General features: G+C 44.4%; 1 protein-coding gene across 1 annotated transcript in view; it reads right to left on the bottom strand.

The window, feature by feature from the left end:
* Window positions 1-22,093, bottom strand: part of GHRH (growth hormone releasing hormone) — a 30,151-nt gene extending 8,058 nt beyond the window's left edge. Inside the window, exons 1-4 of the mRNA XM_069755745.1 lie at window positions 22,003-22,093; window positions 13,068-13,187; window positions 12,878-12,982; window positions 12,714-12,803 (exon numbers count right to left, since the gene is read on the bottom strand). Of these exons, the coding sequence (XP_069611846.1) occupies window positions 12,714-12,803; window positions 12,878-12,982; window positions 13,068-13,187; window positions 22,003-22,079 (392 nt within the window). The 5' untranslated portion in view covers window positions 22,080-22,093. The remainder of the gene's footprint in view (window positions 1-12,713; window positions 12,804-12,877; window positions 12,983-13,067; window positions 13,188-22,002) is intronic.
* Between the last annotated feature and the right edge of the window lie 2,099 nt (window positions 22,094-24,192).

Genomic DNA, 24,192 nt, shown 5'->3' with positions numbered 1-24,192 from the left:
TCCCCCCTCCATCACGACTCATACACATCAGCCCCTCTATACTTCCTTCTCCCATGTACAGCTCCAATGCACTTCTCACCTTCCAGAAAAAAACTCAGTCCATCTTGCCCAAACTCATCACGGAAAAAAACTTCTTACAATTCCAATAACTACTTGCTCTTTATCTTTCTATTTCTACTCATTTCAGGGAATATCTCCCCCAACCCTGGTCCACCATCCTCCAACCTCCACCCCTACCCTACCTCACATCGAAACCTTGCTAACCTTATTAATATTAGTTGTACTCCTTCATCTCCCTCTTTTAATTGTGCCCTCTGGGATCCACGGTCTGTATGCAATAAGCTTCCTTTCCTGCCCAATTACTTTCTGAACAACTCTCTTAATCTGTTGGCCCTCACTGAAACCTGGATTCAGTATTCTGACACTGTCTCCCCTGCTGCCATTTCCCATGGTGGCCTACAATTCTCCCATTCACCCTAGACCCACAAACAGACTTGGTGGTGGAGTAAGCATACTCCTGTCCCCACAATGCACTTTCCAGATCATCCCCCCAGTTCCATCACTCTCATTCCCTTCTTTCGAGGTTCACACCATCAGGGTGTTCCGTCTCCCCTCTCTCAGAGTTGCGGTCATATACTGTTCCCCAGGCTCACCCACCCACTTCCTTGACCATTTCTCTGCCTGGCTGCCTCTCGGCCTCTCACAGCTCTCAACCTCTGAGACACACAAAGACAGTAACACCCTTGACCTGGTCTTTGTCTGGCTCTGTTCAATCTCCTACCTAGATAACTCACCCTTTCCCTTTCTGACCGCAATATCCTCTCCGTCATGTTCACAAATCCTCACCCACCCAAGCAAACTCCTACCTACCGCACTTGCAGAAGTTTACAAGCCATTAACACTCATTCACTCATAGACTCCCTACACTCATCACTGTCCCCAGTCCCCTCTTTTTCCTGTCCTCATCTGGCTGTACACCACTACAATGGCATTCTCAGAAGCACCCTTGACCAAGTAGTGCCCCTCACCCTCAGAACCTCCAAACACAAAATTAAACAGCCCTGGCTCACATTGCAAACTCGATTTCTCCAGCGATGCTCTAGGAGTGCTGAACACCTATGGAGGAAAACTCACACACCAGAAGACTTCAGATATTACAAATTTATGTTAAGGACCTATAACTTTTTGACACCTTTCACTCCTTCCTCAGTCCAAAAGCACAGGCCCCTATCACAGACATGTGTGCTGATGGTCTGGCCTTCCACGTTATAGAGAAAACTAGATTGTGGCCCGATTCTAACGCATCGGGTATTCTAGAATATGCATGTCCCCGTAGTATATGGACAATGATGATTCCAGAATTCGCGGCCTGGCGGCCTCGACCAATCAGACGCGGGATGTCTACGTCCTTTATGACATCATCGTCACTGTGCCCGTCGCTGATTGGTCGAGGCCTGGCGGCTTCGACCAATCAGAGACGCGGGATTTCTACGTCGATACCGTGCCCGTCGCTGATTGGTCGAGGCCTGGCGGCCTCGACCAATCAGAGACGCGGGATTTCCAGGACAGACAGACAGACAGACAGACGGAAAAACCCTTAGGCAATTATATATATAGATAATATCCATCAGGAAATCCACTCCCAGCCACCAAGTGCTGTGACTCCCATCCCTCCCTGCATTTCCCTTGGCTCACTCTCCACATTTGATCCCATCGCAGAAGAAGTCTCCAGACTCCACTCTTCTTCTCATCCGACTACATGCACTACCAACCCCATTCCCTCACAGCTCCTCCAGTCTCCCTCTCCAGTCGTCACTACCCACCTAACTACAATCTTTAATCTTTTCCTCTCTTCTGGAATTTTCCCCTCCTCCTTCAAATACGCTATCATTACTCAATTATTAAAAACAACTCTCTCTCGTCCCATCCTGCACAAATAACTACAGACGAATCTCCCCTTCATCTCTAAACTCTTGGAGCGCCTGGTCTACTCCTGCCTTACCTGTTACCTCTCCACTCACTCCCTCCCAGATCCTTCACAGTCCAGCTTCTATCCCCCTACATTCGACAGAAACTGCACTCATCAAAGTGACCAATGACCTTCTGACAACAAAATGTAACGGTGACCACTCTCTGCTCATTCTTCTCAACCTCTCTGCAGCTTTCAACACTGTTGACCACCATCTCCTACTCTCTATGCTCCAGTCAATAGGCATTAAGGACATTGCTCTTTCCTGGTTCTCTTCCTATCTTTCTGACCGCTCCTGTATCGTTCGCTCGCTCCACTTCATCTCCTCTTCCTCTCACTGTTGGTGTCCCTCAGGTATCAGTCCTTGGCCGCCTTCTCTTCTCTCTCTACATGGCCCCAATTGGACAGACCATCAGCAGATTTTGCTTTCACTACCATCGTTATGCTGAGCATACACAACTATACACGTCATCCCCTGACCTTATCCCTACTGTACTACAGAACGCCAGTGACTGTCTGTCCGCTGTCTCCAACATCATGTCCGCTCTATATCTGAAACTCAACCTCTTCAATACTGAACTACTTCTGCTCCCGCCGTCTACTAACCTCCCTAAATCTGACATCTCCCTCTCAGTAGGTGGCACCACAATAACGCCCCGGAAGCAGACGCGCTGTCTGGGTGTTATGTTTGATACAAATCTTTCCTTCACCTCCCATATACAATCTCTTGCCGCTTACACCTAAAGAACATCTCTAGAATCCGCCCTTTTTTCACCATGGAAACAAAAATAACCATTGTCGCCTTGATCTACACCCACCTGGACTATTGTAATGCTCTATTAATTGGCCTCCTGCCTCACTCGACTTTCCCCTCTCCAGTCCATCCTTAATGCAGCAGCCAGTGTCATCCATCTGGCTAATCGGTACTCAGACGCGTCCTCTCTTCGCCAGTCGTTGAACTGGCTGCCCATTAATTATAGGATCCAATTCAAACTGCTTGTTATCACCCACAAAGCTCTCCATAGTGCAACACCCCCTCCCATATCTCCTCCCTCATTTTTGTTTATCGGCCTACCCGATTGTTGCGGTTTGCAAACGACATTCGACTAACCTCTACTCTAATCCGTACCTCCCACTCTTGGCTCCAAGCCTTCTCCCGCGTTGCACCAATCCTCTGGAATGCTCTACCCCAAGAAATTAGGACTATCCACAACTTTCACAGTTTTAGGCACTCCCTCAAAACACATTTGTTCACAGCGGCCTATCACGTTCCCTAATCAAAGTCATTTTATGCATAAGTGTGTGTGTAGCCCATTCAGTATCTGAGAATAACCCTCCATCAAACCCAACAGCACCACAAATACTGGCTGGTGACCAGCTCATGCAGCCTTTATCTATCCCCGACTCCCTCAAGATGGCTGGACCATCATCTACTATATAATTGTCTAAGGGTCACTTCCGTCTGTCCTTCTGTCTGGCTCGGATATTCATTGGTTGCGGCCTCTGTCTGTCAGGGAAATGCAAGTCGCTAATTGGTCTCGCCAGCTGCCTGTCATGGCTGCCGCGACAATCAGCGACGGCCACAGTCCGATTTGTCCCTCCCTACTCCCCTGCAGTCAGTGGTCGGCGCCCGCTCCATACTCCCCGCAGTCAGCGCCCGCTCCATACTCCCCTCCAGTCACCGTTCACACAGGGTTAATGCCAGCGGTAACAGGCTGTGGTAACTCACTCTGTTACCGCCGCTATTAACCCTGTGTGTTAGAGGTCGAGTTCCCGCTTCTGCACAGGGGGAATCTCGAGCCATCTCCACTGCGGTCTCCCATTCTGTTCCAGCCGCAGTGGAGTCTGCTCAGCAAAGACGTCGGTCCCAGCGTCTTGCTCAATCTCACTCTGTTCTAAGAGTTACTGCTGCGTCTCCAGCTCCTGCCATTAAAGCCAGTACTGGTCAGCAGCAAGCGGACTTCTCTGGGACTAAGTCCTTGTCTGCACATACTGAGCATGCCCAGGGCAAGATCTCCCGTTGGAGATCGAGGGTCAGGTGCTCAGGCTCTGCGCCACTTTCCATTGGTCCTCTTGGCAGGTCTTGGAAGGGCAAAAGTTCTGTAGCCACTTCCTGTGCTGCAACTATATAAACTGCGCATGACCGCACGGCCATGCGCTAGTATTGTCTCATAATGATATATGTGTGTGTGTTGATGGATGTATGTCGATGGATGAAAGCTCCTAAATATCCCTCCCTAGAGTTGTTGTCTGCTCGCGGATGTTGGCAGCTATCTAGCGCCCGACTAACCATCTGCACGATACACACATTACAGCGTCCTCTTGCTGTGTTCGCCTGTACGGCGCCGTGCGCTTGCCTTGCGCTTTCCATACACAAGCCTGTGTGGTTGGTGGCGTCCAACAGTGCGGCATTGCTCGCACTCCTGTGCATTTATATATTTCTAATTAGTTTCCTTACACACCCAGTTGTGGTGTAGTGCCAGCAAGGGTCTAATCGGACTTCAATCCCTGTTGGGGTTAAGTACGCTGACTGCTTGCTCGCACTTTAGGTGCGGTACCGCGGTCCTGTGACGCAACAGGATTGCTTCCTTCACGCTGGGTGAGGTTGAACCCACGTGTGTTTACTTTAGTGTACCGCCAGATAGTCTGCAATTTACTAGCAGCGGGTTTTCACCTGCACGGTGGACCTCGGACTGCGAACGCATCTAAATCATCTTTCTGGGTGCGTTCCGCCAGTCCTAACATAATACTAGCGCCAAGGTCTGGCTAGTAAATGGCGGACGATCAGCGTTTACAGCGGTACATCCAGCAGCTGGAGGGAAGGTTGGCGGCTCTAGAGCGTTCAACTTCAGCTGTGGATGTTACTGCTGTTGCTGTTCAGGCTGCAAGTGTGGCTGCAGCTACCTTGTCCACTGCCGCCCCTGTACCGACGCTATCTCGCCTCCCGCTACCAGAGAAATTTTCTGGTGACAGTAAGTCCTGTAGGGGTTTTGTGAGTCAGTGCTCAATACATCTCGAGCTTCTGGCCTCTCGTTTCCCTACAGAGCGGGCTAAGGTGGGCTTTATCATTTCCTTATTGTCGGACAGGGCGTTGCAGTGGGCTACGCCGCTGTGGGAGCGTGACGATCTTGTGGTGCAGAGTGCTCCGTTATTCCTGAGCACTCTGAAACAGGTCTTTTTAGGACCTCGTGTCACCCATGATATGGCGCTCCAACTGTTGGCATTGACTCAGGGCTCGTCCTTGGTTAGCCTTTTTGCCGTCCACTTTCGCACTCTAGCATCTGAGCTGGAGTGGACGGATAAAGCCCTTATCCCTATATTTTGGAGGGGGCTGGCTGACCACGTTAAGGACGCCCTGGCCACTAGGGAGATTCCCGCCACACTGGAGGAATTGATAACTGTATCTACTCGTATTGACCTCCGTTTTCACGAGCGGAGGTTAGAGCGAGCCCAGTGTAGGCAGAGGTTTCGGCTGGCTCCCACCTTCGCCAAACCTTTAGAATTTCCAGTCCAGGCTCCTGAGTCCCATGAACCTAAGGTGGTGTCACGAGCGGGATCTAAGTCCCGGACCGCCCGTGCACTCCAGGTTTGCCATGTATGCCAACAGTCAGGACATCTTGCCACCAGATGTCATCAGCGGTCGAGGAAACGTCAGCGTCTAGTGGTAGTAGGTGGAGGTGCACTAGACACTGCGACGTTTGCCTCCAAATTGTCTTTCAAGGGGACAATTACTTTTGGCTCATCCACCCACTCTGTAGAGATCTGCGTGGATTCTGGGGCAGAGGGCAATTTTATGTCTTCTGCCTTCGCCCAACTTCACGCAATACCCCTGGTTATGCTATCTCAACCAGTAACGGTACGAGTGGTGAATGGGTCGACACTCCCCGCACAGATAACACATCAGACCATCCCTTTTACTCTGTCCATGTCACCATCCCATCAGGAGATTATATCTCTGCTCGTCATTCCTGAGGGGATTGATGAGGTCCTGTTGGGGATACCTTGGTTACGGTACCACTCTCCTCACATCGAGTGGTCCTCTGGCAGAATTCTGGGATGGGGTGAATCATGTGAGGGTAGGTGTCACCGAGAGTGCGTTCAGGTTGCTACTACAGAGGTACCCGCAGATCTATCCTCTCTCCCCAAGCAATATTGGTCTTATGCAGACGTGTTCTCCAAAAAGGCGACGGAGACCCTTCCGCCCCATCGCCCCTATGACTGTCCTATCGATCTCTTGCCTGGTGCGGAGCCTCCCCGGGGTCGAGTTTATCCATTATCTCTCCCGGAGACGGAGGCCATGTCTCAGTACATTCAAGAGAATCTGGCAAGAGGGTTCATCAGGAAGTCAGTGTCACCTGCTGGGGCAGGGTTCTTCTTCGTGCAGAAGAAGAAGGGGGAACTACGTCCATGCATAGACTACAGGGGTCTTAACGCTATCACCGTTAAGAACAAGTATCCTTTGCCCTTGATATCCGAGCTCTTCGATAGGCTTCGGGGAGCTAGAGTGTTTACTAAATTAGATCTGCGGGGTGCTTATAACCTGATTCGCATCCGTGAGGGGGACGAATGGAAAACGGCATTTAACACCAGAGATGGGCACTATGAGTATCTGGTGATGCCCTTCGGGCTCTGTAATGCTCCAGCCGTTTTCCAAGACTTTGTCAACGACATCTTCCGGGATATGCTTTCCACCTCAGTTGTAGTCTATCTGGATGATATTCTCATCTTTTCTCCAGATATGGACTCCCACCGGAGGGATGTTGGCAGAGTCTTCGACCTCCTACGGGCAAACTCTCTCTATGCGAAATTGGAGAAGTGTATGTTTGAGCAGGAGTCCTTACCTTTCCTGGGCTATATCATCTCCGCCCAGGGATTGGCTATGGATCCTGCCAAACTACAGGCTGTGATGGACTGGCAAGAGCCCCATTCTCTTAAAGCGGTGCAGCGCTTTATGGGGTTCATTAACTATTACCGCCAGTTCATTCCCCACTTCTCAACTCTGGTAGCTCCCTTGGTAGCCCTCACCAAGAAGGGAGCGAATCCCAAATTGTGGTCGGAAGAGGTCTCCAAGGCCTTCACTTCTATTAAGTCCCACTTTGCTAGCGCTCCCATCTTACGTCGCCCCGATGTTGATAAGCCATTCCTAATGGAGGTGGATGCCTCATCCGTTGGTGCTGGAGCAGTCCTCTATCAAAAGGATGCTCAAGGTCGGAAGCATCCATGCTTCTTTTTCTCAAAGACCTTTACATCAGCGGAGAGAAATTACTCCATCGGGGATAGGGAGTTGCTAGCGATGAAGTTGGCCTTTTCGGAGTGGAGACATCTTCTGGAGGGTGCACGGTTTCCTTTCCAGGTCTTCACGGACCACAAAAATTTGGTGTATTTACACACAGCCCAGCGGCTGAATTCTCGTCAGGCCAGATGGTCCTTATTTTTCTCCCGGTTCCATTTTACTCTTCACTATCTCGCCGGGGAGAAGAATATTCGTGCCGACGCTCTCTCTCGCTCCCTTATGTCAACTGAGGAGGAGGAAGAGGAGCCTCGGCTTATTGTCCCTGCTGAGAGCCTGAGAACCGTAGCGCCGGTTTCACTGGAGTCTGTGCCTCCGGGCAAGACTTTTGTGCCCATTAATTTGCGACCGGAGGTTCTCTCTTGGGCTCATTCGTCCAGGGTGGGTGGACACTTTGGGACAAAAAGGACATCTGAGCTACTGGCGAGGACGTACTGGTGGCCGCATATGGTCCGGGATGTCAGGGATTATATTCTGGCGTGTGTCTCCTGCGCCAAAAATAAATCTCCGCGTCAAAGGCCAGCTGGGTTGCTCTATCCCTTGCCGGTGGCAGATAGGCCCTGGGAGATGGTCGGGATGGACTTTGTCGTGGGTTTACCCAAATCTCGCGGCTGTACCATCATTTGGGTCATCACCGATCATTTCTCAAAAATGGTGCATTTGGTGCCGCTACCACGGTTACCTTCTGCACGGGCCTTGGCAGCGTTGTTCATAAAACACATTTTCCGCCTACATGGTATGCCTGACAAAATTGTCAGTGACCGAGGTCCCCAGTTTGCGTCTCGGTTCTGGAGAGAGCTTTGTCGTTTACTCAGTATTGAGTTGAATCTCTCTTCCGCTTATCATTCCGAGACGAATGGGTTGGTAGAGAGGGCCAATCAGACCTTGGTCACATACCTGCGACATTTTGTTTCAGCCAGGCAGGATGACTGGGCATCCTTGCTATCATGGGCAGAGTTTGCGCTGAACAACGCCGTAGCCGACTCCACTGGACAAACCCCATTCCTCCTCAACTATGGTCAGCATCCACGGGTGCCTGTGCCTATGCCCGTGTCCTCCGCAGACTCCAGGGTGGCAGACTGGGCTGTGGAGGCACGGGATATTTGGGACCGCACTCAGGATGCCATTCGGGCCTCTAAGGAGAGAATGAGGTCCTCCGCCGATGCTCATCGGCGCCCCGCTCCGACCTTTGCTCCTGGCGACTTGGTGTGGCTCTCCGCCCGTAACATCAGGCTGCGAGTTGAGTCCACTAAATTTGCTCCTCGCTACTTGGGTCCCTTCAAGGTCCTCGAACAGGTTAATCCTGTGGTCTACCGTCTGGCTCTTCCTCCACGCCTTGGTATCACCGACACCTTTCATGTGTCCCTCCTTAAGCCCGTATACATGTCCCGGTTTTCTGAGTCATCTGCCGAGACATCGGGTTCGTCTACGGACGATTTCGAGGTGAACGCTATCTTGGGGTGCAAGGTGGTACGTGGCAAAAAATATTTTTTGGTGGACTGGAAGGGTTACGGCCCTGAGGACAGGTCCTGGGAGCCTGCTGAGCACATTCGGGCTCCGCAGCTTATTGCTGCCTTCGAACGTAGCGAGGCCCAAGGAGGGGGGGGCCTTAGGAGGGGGGGTAATGTTAGAGGTCAAGTTCCCGCTTCTGCACAGGGGGAATCTCGAGCCATCTCCACTGCGGTCTCCCATTGTGTTCCAGCCGCAGTGGAGTCTGCTCAGCAAAGACGTCGGTCCCAGCGTCTTGCTCAATCTCACTCTGTTCTAAGAGTTACTGCTGCGTCTCCAGCTCCTGCCATTAAAGCCAGTACTGGTCAGCAGCAAGCGGACTTCTCTGGGACTAAGTCCTTGTCTGCACATACTGAGCATGCCCAGGGCAAGATCTCCCGTTGAGATCGAGGGTCAGGTGCTCAGGCTCTGCGGCACTTTCCATTGGTCCTCTTGGCAGGTCTTGGAAGGGCAAAAGTTCTGTAGCCACTTCCTGTGCTGCAACTACAGTGGGGCAAAAAAGTATTTAGTCAGTCAGCAATAGTGCAAGTTCCACCACTTAAAAAGATGAGAGGCGTCTGTAATTTACATCATAGGTAGACCTCAACTATAGGAGACAAACTGAGAAAAAAAAATTCAGAAAATCACTGTCTGTTTTTTTAACATTTTATTTGCATATTATGGTGGAAAATAAGTATTTGGTCAGAAACAAAATTTCATCTCAATACTTTGTAATATATCCTTTGTTGGCAATGACAGAGGTCAAACGTTTTCTGTAAGTCTTCACAAGGTTGCCACACACTGTTGTTGGTATGTTGGCCCATTCCTCCATGCAGATCTCCTCTAGAGCAGTGATGTTTTTGGCTTTTCGCTTGGCAACACGGACTTTCAACTCCCTCCAAAGGTTTTCTATAGGGTTGAGATCTGGAGACTGGCTAGGCCACTCCAGGACCTTGAAATGCTTCTTACGAAGCCACTCCTTCGTTGCCCTGGCGGTGTGCTTTGGATCATTGTCATGTTGAAAGACCCAGCCACGTTTCATCTTCAATGCCCTTGCTGATGGAAGGAGGTTTGCACTCAAAATCTCACGATACATGGCCCCATTCATTCTTTCATGTACCCGGATCAGTCGTCCTGGCCCCTTTGCAGAGAAACAGCCCCAAAGCATGATGTTTCCACCACCATGCTTTACAGTAGGTATGGTGTTTGATGGATGCAACTCAGTATTCTTTTTCCTCCAAACACGACAAGCTGTGTTTCTACCAAACAGTTCCAGTTTGGTTTCATCAGACCATAGGACATTCTCCCAAAACTCCTATGGATCATCCAAATGCTCTCTAGCAAACTTCAGACGGGCCCGGACATGTACTGGCTTAAGCAGTGGGAGACGTCTGGCACTGCAGGATCTGAGTCCATGGTGGCGTAGTGTGTTACTTATGGTAGGCCTTGTTACATTGGTCCCAGCTCTCTGCAGTTCATTCACTAGGTCCCCCCGCGTGGTTCTGGGATTTTTGCTCACCGTTCTTGTGATCATTCTGACCCCACGGGGTGGGATTTTGCGTGGAGCCCCAGATCGAGGGAGATTGTCAGTGGTCTTGTATGTCTTCCATTTTCTAATTATTGCTCCCACTGTTGATTTCTTCACTCCAAGCTGGTTGGCTATTGCAGATTCAGTCTTCCCAGCCTGGTTCAGGGCTACAATTTTGTTTCTGGTGTCCTTTGACAGCTCTTTGGTCTTCACCATAGTGGGGTTTGGAGTCAGACTGTTTGAGGGTGTGCACAGGTGTCTTTTTATACTGATAACAAGTTTAAACAGGTGCCATTACTACAGGTAATGAGTGGAGGAAAGAGGAGACTCTTAAAGAAGAAGTTACAGGTCTGTGAGAGCCAGAAATCTTGATTGTTTGTTTCTGACCAAATACTTATTTTCCACCATAAAATGCAAAAAAAATGATAAAAAAACAGACAATGTGATTTTCTGGATTTTTTTTTCTCAGTTTGTCTCTCATAGTTGAGGTCTACCTATGATGTAAATTACAGACGCCTCTCATCTTTTTAAGTGGTGGAACTTGCACTATTGCTGACTGACTAAATACTTTTTTGCCCCACTGTATATAAACTGCGCATGACCGCACGGCCATGCGCTAGTATTGTCTCATAATGATATATGTGTGTGTGTTGATGGATGTATGTCGATGGATGAAAGCTCCTAAATATCCCTCCCTAGAGTTGTTGTCTGCTCGCGGATGTTGGTAGCTATCTAGCGCCCGACTAACCATCTGCACGATACACACATTACAGCGTCCTCTTGCTGTGTTCGCCTGTACGGCGCCGTGCGCTTGCCTTGCGCTTTCCATACACAAGCCTGTGTGGTTGGTGGCGTCCGACAGTGCGGCATTGCTCGCACTCCTGTGCATTTATATATTTCTAATTAGTTTCCTTACACACCCAGTTGTGGTGTAGTGCCAGCAAGGGTCTAATCGGACTTCAATCCCTGTTGGGGTTAAGTACGCTGACTGCTTGCTCGCACTTTAGGTGCGGTACCGCGGTCCTGTGACGCAACAGGATTGCTTCCTTCACGCTGGGTGAGGTTGAACCCACGTGTGTTTACTTTAGTATACCGCCAGATAGTCTGCAATTTACTAGCAGCGGGTTTTCACCTGCACGGTGGACCTCGGACTGCGAACGCATCTAAATCATCTTTCTGGGTGCGTTCCGCCAGTCCTAACACTGTGTGACCAAGTTTTTACTATTGATGCTGCCTATGCAGCATCAATAGTAAAAAGATCTAATGTTAAAAATAATAAAATAAAAAAAAAACCTGCTATTCTCACCTTCCATAGTCCGACAATGCGCTTGCGCCTGCCGCTAGCTTCCGTTCCCAGAGATGCATTGCGAAATTGCCCAGAAGACTTAGCGGTCTCGCGAGACCGCTAAGTGATCTGGGTAATTTCGCAATGCATCCTGGGAATGCAAGATTGCGGCAGCTGCGTGCGCATCGCCAGAGGTTTGCTGGATCTACGCTGGATCCCGCCGGCGGGTGAGTATATAACTATTTTTTATTTTAATTATTTTTTTTTTAACAGGGATATGGTGCCTACACTGCTAAATACTATGTGGGCTGTGTTAGATACCGCGTGGCTGCTATATACTACCTGGCCGGTGTTATATACTATGTGGGCTGTGTTCTATACTGCGTGCGCTGCATCGTTATATACTACATGGCTGCTATATGCAACGTGAGCAGTGTTATATACTACGTGGCCACTGTTAGATACTATGTGGGCTGTGCTATATATTACATGGCCAGTGTTACATACTACGTGGGCTGTGTTATATACTGCGTGGCTGCTATATACTGCGTGGGCTGTGTTATATACTACGTGGGTTGTGTTATTTACTGCATGGCCTATATTAACGCATCGGGTATTCTACAATATGTATGTATGTATATAGCAGCCACATGGTATATACCACATGCCACGTAGTACTCCTATATACTACGTGGCCTGTGCTATATACTATGTGGCTGCTATATACATACATACATATTCTAGAATACCCAATGCGTTAGAATCAGGCTACCATCTAGTTGTAAATAAGCACCTGTATTTTGTATCTCCCCCACCTCATTGTAGATTGTAAGCTCTCACGAGCAGGGTCGTTTTATTTTGCTTTAATTATTGTATTATTGTTAACGTTGTGACTTATGACTGTTGTGTATGAACTGTTAAACTGTAAAGCGCTGCGGAATATGTTGGCGCTATATAAATAAAGATTATTATTATTATTATTGAACATAGCCTTTGTTGGACATGATCAGAGCAGGGTTTTATCCTGTAGATTTACACTAGAATGTTCCCTGAAAATGTGCGGATAGCAATCAGAGATCCTGAAAACAAACAATACAGTTATTCAACTTTAATCACTTATATGATTATAGATAATGCGATGGTAAGTACTTACAGGCTCGTCAGCACTGATGCAAGTGTATCCCTCAGGGTCCTCTGACCTATCTCGCTATCAGTTGAGTATAGTGCTCCTACGTCATCCGGTCTATAGATTGGGAAGAATATTAGAAATCCTTGCCATTGAACAGATATTCTGAATTTCTAGCCTATTATACCTACCCTAGTCGCTTTCCCATCATGTTCTGTAGGTATCTCCTGGCTGAAATCTGTCCCAGGAATTTTCTGTAGGTGTTAGTGAATATAGCATCTACGTGTCTCTCCATTCTATGGGTGGAACACCAAAGTACATATATAAAGTGCATGAGATGTAGCACATACATTCACATTGTCCGTGGCTCAATTAATTCACCTTTTCTCTGAAAGACCTCGAACAAATCCTTGCGCCTCATTCAGGGACCAGTCTTGCATGGGGCTTCTCTTCAGTACTGGGAGATTTACATTTCTGCTGGATTTAGATGTCTGCTCATAACTGCAGAGCGAATATAAAAGGGTTATTGTTGTGTAGAGTAAGGTCATTAGTAAAAGATTATCAACTTTCATTAATGGGAGGACCTTTACTACTGAAACCACATATTTTTTCCCATGTACAATATTATCAACCTTCCAGGAAAATTTACTTACATACGGCATGAAATATAATAGCTTCTATTATAAGTTATTCTTTATTTGATTTGCATTTAATTATTAACATTTAATTTTCAAGAATATTATATTGTTTGTTACATTTTATTTACATTCTATCCTTTTATCTCATTTATAGTTAATGCTTTTCTACCATCACACAGGGGTTAATAGAGAAGGGGCAGCTCTCTGGACTCATTCAGATGTCCGTGATTTTTCCCGTATGCAAAAAATGGTCATCAGTGTCTGGTCTGTGTGTCAGGTTTTACCATGAGCGATGTTCACGTATGGATAAATAAAATAATTCCAACACTCCTCCTATTCATTACAGTGTTACTCTCATTTAGACATCTAAATCAGGCTTTAGGCAGCTGGAATACACCATTACTTCCATCATAAGCATTTTGCAATGGAAGAACCTGTTCGCTTCATTGTCCTGTTTTCGTAGTGTTCTTCAAAAACTGCTTTGTTTCTGAACTCTGTTCATTACCGATACATTTCCAGATATGCGCAGAGTCAGGTGTTCTTCATAGTGGAGATAAAAGAAGAGCGAACGGGCTCCTGGTCCTAGTGTATATACATCAAAGTACTACAGATACCAAGCTACACCAGAGAGATACCTTTACCTACTGCCCGGGTTGAGCCACATATATATTTCCTATTTCTGCTCTATGGAAATGCTTCTGAGTTCAGTGATATGATGAGTAAGTAGCCAGAACTTAACATAATAATATTTGATTGGTTTGCCCTTTCTGGAGTTCAGCACATATGATGAAAGGAGAGGAGTAGACAATGGTCAGAAAAGAATAAAGGGACCAGGTGAGGACACTTTGACCTGTGTCATGAGGATGCACTTATCTCAAAGTGCCATCAAAGACAGATCCTGGAGAATTGAACAATTGCAATAAAATAATCCTGGTTCACCTTTGCCCCATATGTTCTGATATCATCGTAAGGGCTCATTCCCACTTGTGATGAAATCGAATGAATGTTTTCTATCATTGTGTTTTCATCTGTGTTTTTTTTCCAGGTCAGATTGGATCACAATCGGACTGGAAAAAAGTCGCAGCATGCTGTGATTGTAATTGGAAATCAGATCACATCCCACAATAGAAGCACGATCTCCTTGGAAAAGCCGGTAATTCATTAGAATGGGTGTGCCCCTTTCTTCATTTGAATCCCTATATATGGCTCCCACTAATCCTGCGCATGCAGTCTCCGGTATCTATAAGCTTCTATTAGATAGTGATCCGGGTACGCTCCACCCTTATCGTAAGGCGTGGGAAAGTAGGCTCCATCAATCCTTTACAAGAGAATAATGGTATAAATGTTTCCATCTCTCTCATAAACCTAATCTAGCCACTAAAGCTTAGGAAACTAGTTATAAAATAGTATCTAGATGGTATCGTGTTCCCTCGGTCTTACATAAATGGTTCTCGTGAGTATCCAACTTGTGTTGGTGATGCCGGGCTCATGTGAGTTCGATGTCGCACGTATGGTGGGCGTGCCCAGCCTTAGCGGCCTTTTGGGAAGGTGTTCTTATAGAGATTAAAGAAATGACAGGGGTGTTGATTCCTAGAAGCCCAGAAGCAATTCTATTATTTATGTTTCCCATGCCTAAGAATGCTTTCAAGAAATCGTTATGGAGGCACCTTCTTCAGGCCGCTGAGGTGGTAGACCCGCCTTCGCTAGAGGAATGGTTTGGGGAGGTGGAGAGAGTTCACCGGATGGAATCCCTGATAGCCCATACGCATGAGGCAACTAACAAAGTGGCTGCGAAATTGTTTCACTGGGAGTCCTTCTTATCCTCATCGATGTGCCAAAATATGCTACGATAATTTCTATTTTATCCGTCTATGATATTTGATATGCCGGTATCATAATACATACTCCATCTGCCTTAGTGATTTATCCTCGTGGTCTCTATAAACATTTCTTCTCTTTTCTCTTCTCCTTCTTGTTATTTAGTTTAAACAGGTTGCCAATCGTCTTTTACAATCTACTGCTATTATGGTATGGAGTTGTTTGTTTTATGTAACTAAATAATTCTCTATATCAGTAGCTGCTTTGCCATATGGTGTGTTCCTTTGAACCTGTTAATATTTTTTTGCCATATCCATAAAAAATGGAAAAATATGTTGATAACGTTTTCAGCTTTCACTTAAAGTCTCTAATTATTTTATTAAAACATTTAGGATCATAGGTCCCGATTAATCAAGATTGACGATCTTCACACTGGTCTTGATGAAGTGAAAAAGCGCCTTTTAATGAATTAGGAGCATCTGACCTTGCCACAAATCTTATTATTTTAGCTGCAGGAGTAAGATTTGTGATATAACGAATGCCACTATGCCACAAGATGGCCAAAATAATGGGATGACAGATGAGACAATCAAAAAATTGCTAATAATATAAATCTCTCACTACCCGATGAATATCAAGGCATTACATGATGTTAATAATAAGAATATCTCTAATATTCCCTATCTGATTACGTGACCTGATCCTACTTGGCTGCGGAGGTTGGCACCCTAGAATGGCACCCCCTCTCGTCGGCGGCTCTTCCTCCCTTTCCTTGTTTTTTCCCTTATGCCACGATAGACAGGTAAGTATGGGAAAAAGATATAAGATAAAGATTATAGATAATTATGTAGCATCCAAAATAGTCCCCAGCTAAATAATAATGTATAACCGATGAATATAGAGATAGCAAAAAATATAGTAATATGCCCTAAATTGTATAGATAAACAATCCTCTATATAGCTGAATAACCAAAACAGCCCAAATTATTTCAATAATTGCTAATAATAAAATAGGGAACTTAACATAAGTTGATAGTGACTCTGTCTCAACACATTTCCCCATCGTTCGGTTCCTCAGGGGGCCAAATATGTGGATAGTTCTATGATCCATGGATAATTCATAATGGTCCCAGGATGGTTCTGGCATACACTGTATATGACTAAGGGTGTGTGTTACGAACTGCAGGGATTTTCTTAACCAAAATCTGTTTCAGTCAGTCAGAGATTTGAGGCTGAGACGAAGGTTCACCTTCCAACAAGACAATGACAATACAACATACTGCTAAAGCAACACTTGAGTAGTATAAGTGGAAACGAGTAAATGCTTTGGAGTGGCCTAGTCAAAGCCCAGACTTTAGTCCAATTAAGAATCTGTGGAAAGACTTGAAGATTGCTGTTCAGCAGAAGAAACCATCTAACTTGAAGGAGCTGGAGCAGTTTTGCCTTGAGGAATGGGCAAAAATTCCAGTGGCAAGATGTGAAAAGTTCATAGAGACTCATCTAAAAAGACTTGCAGCCATAATTGCAGAAAAGGGAGGCTCTACAAAGTACTGACTTTAGGGCGGTGAATAGTTATTTTTTCCTATTTGTGGTTTGATCACAATAAAAAGAAAACCAAATGTTCGCAGTTATAGTCATGTTATTTACATGAACTGATGAAAACTCTAAAAAAAAAAAAAAAATATGAAATTCCAGATTGTGAGATAGCAGAATACAAAAAATGCCAAGGTGGTGTGGATACATGTGCAAGCCACTTTATAACACGCAGGAGCCAGAAACACTGCCAGGGTCCACATAAATGTTCCACTCCAAATTCAGATAAATCACGGCAACTTAAAAATTTCTCATCCCCGTAACACGATGATATTTTGCCTCCGTAATGGTCTATGGAGATTAAAGGTGGTGACTGCACTATGAGTAACATAGTAACATAGTTAGTAAGGCCGAAAAAAGACATTTGTCCATCCAGTTCAGCCTATATTCCATTATAATAAATACCCAGATCTACGTCCTTCTACAGAACCTAATAATTGTATGATACAATATTGTTCTGCTCCAGGAAGACATCCAGGCCTCTCTTGAACCCCTCGACTGAGTTCGCCATCACCACCTCCTCAGGCAAGCAATTCCAGATTCTCACTGCCCTAACAGTAAAGAATCCTCTTCTATGTTGGTGGAAAAACCTTCTCTCCTCCAGACGCAAAGAATGCCCTCTTGTGCCCGTCACCTTCCTTGGTATAAACAGATCCTCAGCGAGATATTTGTATTGTCCCCTTATATACTTATACATGGTTATTAGATCGCCCCTCAGTCGTCTTTTTTCTAGACTAAATAATCCTAATTTCGCTAATCTATCTGGGTATTGTAGTTCTCCCATCCCCTTTATTAATTTTGTTGCCCTCCTTTGTACTCTCTCTAGTTCCATTATATCCTTCCTGAGCACCGGTGCCCAAAACTGGACACAGTACTCCATGTGCGGTCTAACTAGGGATTTGTACAGAGGCAGTATAATGCTCTCATCATGTGTATCCAGACCTCTTTTAATGCACCCCATGATCCTGTTTGCCTTGGCAGCTGCTGCCTGGCACTGGCTGCTCCAGGTAAGTTTATCATTAACTAGGATCCCCAAGTCCTTCTCCCTGTCAGATTTACCCAGTGGTTTCCCATTCAGTGTGTAATGGTGATATTGATTCCTTCTTCCCATGTGTATAACCTTACATTTATCATTGTTAAACCTCATCTGCCACCTTTCAGCCCAAGTTTCCAACTTATCCAGATCCATCTGTAGCAGAATACTATCTTCTCTTGTATTAACTGCTTTACATAGTTTTGTATCATCTGCAAATATCGATATTTTACTGTGTAAACCTTCTACCAGATCATTAATGAATATGTTGAAGAGAACAGGTCCCAATACTGACCCCTGCGGTACCCCACTGGTCACAGCGACCCAGTTAGATACTATACCATTTATAACCACCCTCTGCTTTCTCTCACTAAGCCAGTTACTAACCCATTTACACACATTTTCCCCCAGACCAAGCATTCTCATTTTGTGTACCAACCTCTTGTGCGGCACGGTATCAAACGCTTTGGAAAGATCGAGATATACCACGTCCAATGACTCACCGTGGTCCAGCCTATAGCTTACCTCTTCATAAAAACTGATTAGATTGGTTTGACAGGAGCGATTTCTCATAAACCCATGCTGATATGGAGTTAAACAGTTATTCTCATTGAGATAATCCAGAATAACATCCCTCAGAAACCCTTCAAATATTTTACCAACAATAGAGGTTAGACTTACTGGCCTATAATTTCCAGGTTCACTTTTAGAGCCCTTTTTGAATATTGGCACCACATTTGCTATGCGCCAGTCCTGCGGAACAGACCCTGTCGCTATAGAGTCACTAAAAATAAGAAATAATGGTTTATCTATTACATTACTTAGTTCTCTTAGTACTCGTGGGTGTATGCCATCCGGACCCGGAGTGATGACAGAAGTGAAGGTATTAGGAGTGACAAGGGTCAGCTGACACCGACAAAGATAAAAGCAATAGTAGAGCAGGACATCATGGGTTCTCCCCAGCCGTAACACACTCAGGGTCCCTCTCAGTGCCCCTCGGAAGCAGCTGTTTTGCAGGTTGCATTCTTAAGTGACCTATGGAGTACAGATCTGTGGAAACACACACAGGACTTCAGTATTCTGAGGCAGGTAGCGCTGCCCTTCTCCACCTGTGCTTAGGAATTAGCTGTGAAGGAGGGAACTTGGCTGGTCGGCTAGTAGGGATTGTTAGTTAAGTAAAAAATATTCCTGGTACAACAATAATCCTTATGAAGCAGCAGTTTGTGGCATTATTCCTTTTTGAGGAAGGAAGCACTCAGAATGCATTATTATATGACAAAGGGGCACTTAGGGTATTAATATTTGGGGGTCAGTAACAGGACAACTTTACTCGTTATGGGAAGCTTAAGTGCCATAACAGCTCTCAAGAGTCATTACTACTTTAAAAGGGGCACTTGGGGAATTTTATCTTTACTTTATAAGGGAAAATTTGGGCATTGTTACTTTCTAAGGGGACAAAAATAGATGAATTATTACTTTCTTGGATGCACATAGGGGTCATTAATACTTTGTAAGGGGTTCAATGGCAATTATTCTTACTATGTGGGGCACTAAGGCTTTATTCACACAACAGTATTTTTTATCAGTATTACATCAGAATTTGTATGTCAAAACCAGGAGTGTCTCCAAAGCACAGAATAGGTGTCAAATTTTCAATTATAGTTTCTCTGTAAGTTCTACTTCTGACTTTAGCTTACAAACACTGCTGCAAAATAATGATGTGTGAATGAGGCCTAAAACTGTTTGGAGCACTAAGAAGACTACTTTTATTTCATACTTATTTTTTTGTGCACTATTACTGTCTGGGGCACAATATATTTGCCACTATTTCTGACATTATTGTGCTGAACTGCTGTCTACGTAGCATTTTTTTAGGCTAGGTATTCGTAATGATGTATGGTATTTAGGGTACTTCATAAAACAGCTTATGCCGTAATAGGCAGAAGGCACAATATTGGAGTGGCATTAGCAGACTAGCAAGCAAGTTTGCATAAGTTGGAACTGGAGGAAAGGGTGCTGAAAATGTGAGAAGTCAAATGTGTATATATTACAAGCTGTGCAGACAAGTTGTAGCTGGAAGAAGTTGCCATAGTGGTCTGGGCCAGATGGAAACAATGAGAAAGGTGAAAAGTCAACTGAGAGTCAGTGAATTTAACTGTACTGTAACGTTTTACACTGATGAACAAAAGGGTAACAATATTTTGAACTTTTGACTCTCAGGCTCCATATCTCACCATCCACTACTGTTTCAAACGTTAAAAACCATAAGTTTATAGACAATTATCTTGTCTATATCATACATAAATTTGACTTGCAACTATTTAGCATATGATTAATTATGCAGAGTCTTGTCACGTCACAGTATGGTTACTGTTTTGCTCCTAAAAATCTACATTTTTATTTGTATTATTTTGTTAGTATTTTGTAAGTCCACCTTTGGCTTTCAATATTGACCGAATCCTTCTAGGCATGATCTCGATCAGATTCATACATGTGTCAACCGAAATTTGATCCCAAATCTTTTCCATACATTGTTAAAGTTGGTGCATACTGGTCGACTCATTTGGGTATGTTTACAGCTTTTTCTTTAATTCTAACCACAAGTGTTTGATTGTGTTAAGTTTTGGGGTCTGTGGGAGCCACTCCAGCACCTCTACTGCATTGTCACTGAACAATTTCTTTACTAATCTCGATGAATGCTTCGGGTCGTTGTCCTGCTGGAACACTATGTCGTCCATTTCGTACCCATAGTACTTGAGTGTACAAAGTAATCATTCTTGTAGGATACTCACATATAGCTCAGCGTTGAGATCACCATCAATCCTGGTATAGTATCCAATGCTTTTGGCCATGAAACAACCCCATAGCATTAGGCTTCTCACTCCAGACTTAACAGTTCCTACATTTTTGATCTGTTGGCTCCTTTTTCCCTTGTTTCTTCTAGACCCATTTGCACCCATTAGAGCCTGGTCTATTGACTTTTGTCTCATCACTCAAAATCACTGTTTTCCAATCTTCTACTGTCCACTTTTCGTACTTATTTGCAAACCCGAGCAGACGCTTATGACAATATTGAAGTTGAGGCTCCTTCACCTTTTTTCATTCTGCCATTCTAGACTTGTGTAATGTGCATTGCACGGTCCTTGCATGGATATCTGTGATCTCACTATTGCGTAGCATTCGAGCCACCTCCACTGCTGTGTTTGTCACGCCAGAACTGGTAGACCTTATGATGAGCTGATCTGTTGACTCCAATATTTTGCCTGGACGTCCACCTTTTGGCCTCTGAATGGATGGACAGACTTAATTTCATATTCTTCCAACTGTCATGGCACTCACATGATGCAGTTTGACAATTTTCTTAGCAAAGAGACCGCTGTCGATGAGATGGATGATGCCGTTTCTCTTTTCTTGGGAAATCTTCATGGCTGTTCCTCGATTTGAACCAATGACCTTATGCTTAGGAAACAACTTAATAACATACTGAGCTATTAGGGAATGTGGGAACAGGTTGTATTTTATAGTATACTGGAAGAAAAATATTTTTCTACCACCAAGAGCAAAACCGTAACAATCCAGTGACATGACAAGAATCTGAATAACTAATTATATGCAAGTCAGATTTGTGTATGATATAGCCAAGATGATTGTCTATAAAATAACGTAATGGTAGTCTCATGATCAAAGCAGTAGTGGATGGAGAGATGGAGACTGATAATCAAAAGTTCAAAATATTGTTACCCTTCTGCTCGTTAGTGTATGTGGTCTGCAGAACTAGTATCTACCACTATATAGGTGTAAAATTGGTGTTTAGTATAGTGTTTTTTTATTTATTATCAGCATGGTCATTGCTCTATGGGTTTGTGTTTCTTCTTTAGGATTAAATGCTTTTTGTGCACTGTGAAGTGAATTGACAATTTTGCAGGCGTGCCAACAACTGTGTGTAAGCCAGGTATTTAGTAATGAGGAATAAGGCAGTAACTGAACTTTTGTCACAGGTGAGGATAAGACTAGCCATGAATAAACGTAGTCTGTAAATACCTATTATACGCCTTGTCAATCAGAACTAGCAGTTAAGCAGATAATTATGGTTTTCTCCTACAACACCACGGGCAGTGAAACATCTGATCCAGCCTTAAAATTTCATGATCTCAGACACACGCTTGAGAAGATATATCCATTTGGAGAAAGTCACGGCAGTGATATCAGTACCCAATGACTGGTAATTACCTACCTGTAGTTTGGATGCATCAAATAGCAGTGAACGTAAAACCCAAATTGCAGCAACACAAGATACAGGAATCTGTGCATCACCCTGAGAAACAAAAGCACATGTGTGGGAGACTCTCGAAGAGATTGTTGGAATAATTACCAAATAATTGTAAAAGCTCCGATCTAGTGACTAATATTGTGTGAGTGATATAAACAAGCTATGTGTTCGTGGAATTGGAACGATAAAGTGAAATGCTATAGCCTGTTGGCACAAACTTGAGGGAGAAATGGTCTCAAAATTAGCAGCATTGTTAACCCCTGTCTTGCCATTATTCATATCTGAAGACACCGGGGTATTATCTGTAACCATGGATGTCAGGTTCACACTGAAATCTCCATATGCGCACTCTTTCTTTCCCGGATGGTTACAATTCTGTCTGAAACCTGAAATTGTCAGCATTCGGATATATGACTGTTAATATCATCAGGGGGATCTCAGGGTTGGAGATATGTGAGATAAAGTTGTATTCGTGAGAAATGACAGTGTTTCTGGATTTTCTAGTAATAAACTGACATATAAATATGTGTAAGACAATTGGGAGACAATTGCTTTACATGACACTAAAATACAGAGATATGATGAAAAATAGATTTAATGATCCTTTAAGAGTAGCTCATCAGGTATAGCTGATGTGAGAGGGTCAGGAATTTAATGGATGACAACGGAGATAAAAGTAAAGCTTCACTGGACTTAAAATTAAATGCCACCCTTTAGAAGCATTTATGGTGGTGATCCTGAATTAGTACAGATTCATTAATCTGGATCGAAAATGACATGTTTAATGTTCTTCATCATATCCCTACAATGCATTCACATTTGAGCCAAAAGTGATACTTTCTTTCATTCCCCAGAACTCCCATATCTGATAAGGATTATGGAGTCCTAATTTAGTTTTCAAATATAATCTAGATAACCAGACTTTAGGTAAGTGATGTATGCCATGTATCGTTAGGTTGGAGCTTCAAATAATGCCATAGTAAGTGACATCTGAAATGCTACTTACATTCTCAGCAGCAGTGATTTCCTCTTCTTCTTATTTTCTCGGTACTTTGGCTGCTTAGTTATTCACCGCAGCAGATGTGCTTGACTATATCTACTGTAAGTTAAATACACATTCTTATATACCCAGAGACCCCCGGTAGGAGGAGAATGGGGTGCTTAGAAGAAGAATATCAAAGAGAGGGGATGACGTCTATAGGGTTATTATCCACTTGCACAAACCTCGGTCACATGAGACGTTACTGTAAAAGGTGAGGATGCAGTTTATCGTGATCAATACCCAGAGACAGAGACTCATCGTCATTATATCATATGTTACATTTGCGAACAAGGTAAAAATACTTTTCCCTTTACTTTGCACAATTGCATTAAGTATAGCTTTGCCAATGTAAAATCTCTGAGTACAATACACATATGGTGTGAGCCCTTACATTTATCCATAGCAGTGATATGGAGAAATGCAACACATTCATTTCCAATCTATGGACAGTAAGTGCAGTGAACTTCCTCTCAGCTTTAACTACAGTAAAGTGCTATAGAGAAGGCAGTGTCTGTCCTCAGGATAGGTCAATATCTCATCAGAGGGGGTCTGACACCTGGAACTCCCACCAAGTTGTTACCAGCTGCTGTTCTGTTTCAATAGCCATGTATAGTCATGGCCGAAAGCATTGGCACCCTTGAAAATGTTCAAAAAAAATGAAGTATTACTCACAGAAAAATATTACAATTACACGTTACAATTACACATGCAAATTGAGATTCTGATTTGGCTTTTATCCTAAGTCATATTGCAAGACTTGTTAAAAGCAACACCTTGTAGGATCGCTGCTAACACCAGGTGGCGCTATAAAGTTCAAGTCCTTTTTCTCTCTGAAGAGGCAATTTGCATACTTTTTTTATACACGTTTATTTCCTTTGTGGGAACAACACAAAAAAAAAAACAGAGGAAAAAAGGAAAATTTAACATAATTTCACGCAAAACCCCCAAAATTGGCCAACAAAATTGTTGGCGCCTTTTCAACAATGTGGGTGAACAACTTTGTTTCAAGCATGGGATGCTCGTTTAAACTCACCTTTAGCAAGTAACAGGCATGGGCAATATGAAAATCACACCTGAAACCAGATAGAAATGGGAGAAGTTGATTCAATCTT

The sequence above is a fragment of the Ranitomeya imitator genome, chromosome 2 (assembly GCF_032444005.1).
Source record: "Ranitomeya imitator isolate aRanImi1 chromosome 2, aRanImi1.pri, whole genome shotgun sequence".
Taxonomy (NCBI): domain Eukaryota; kingdom Metazoa; phylum Chordata; class Amphibia; order Anura; family Dendrobatidae; genus Ranitomeya; species Ranitomeya imitator.
Note: the sequence above shows the minus strand (reverse complement) of the source record. Positions and strands in the feature narration are given on the sequence as shown.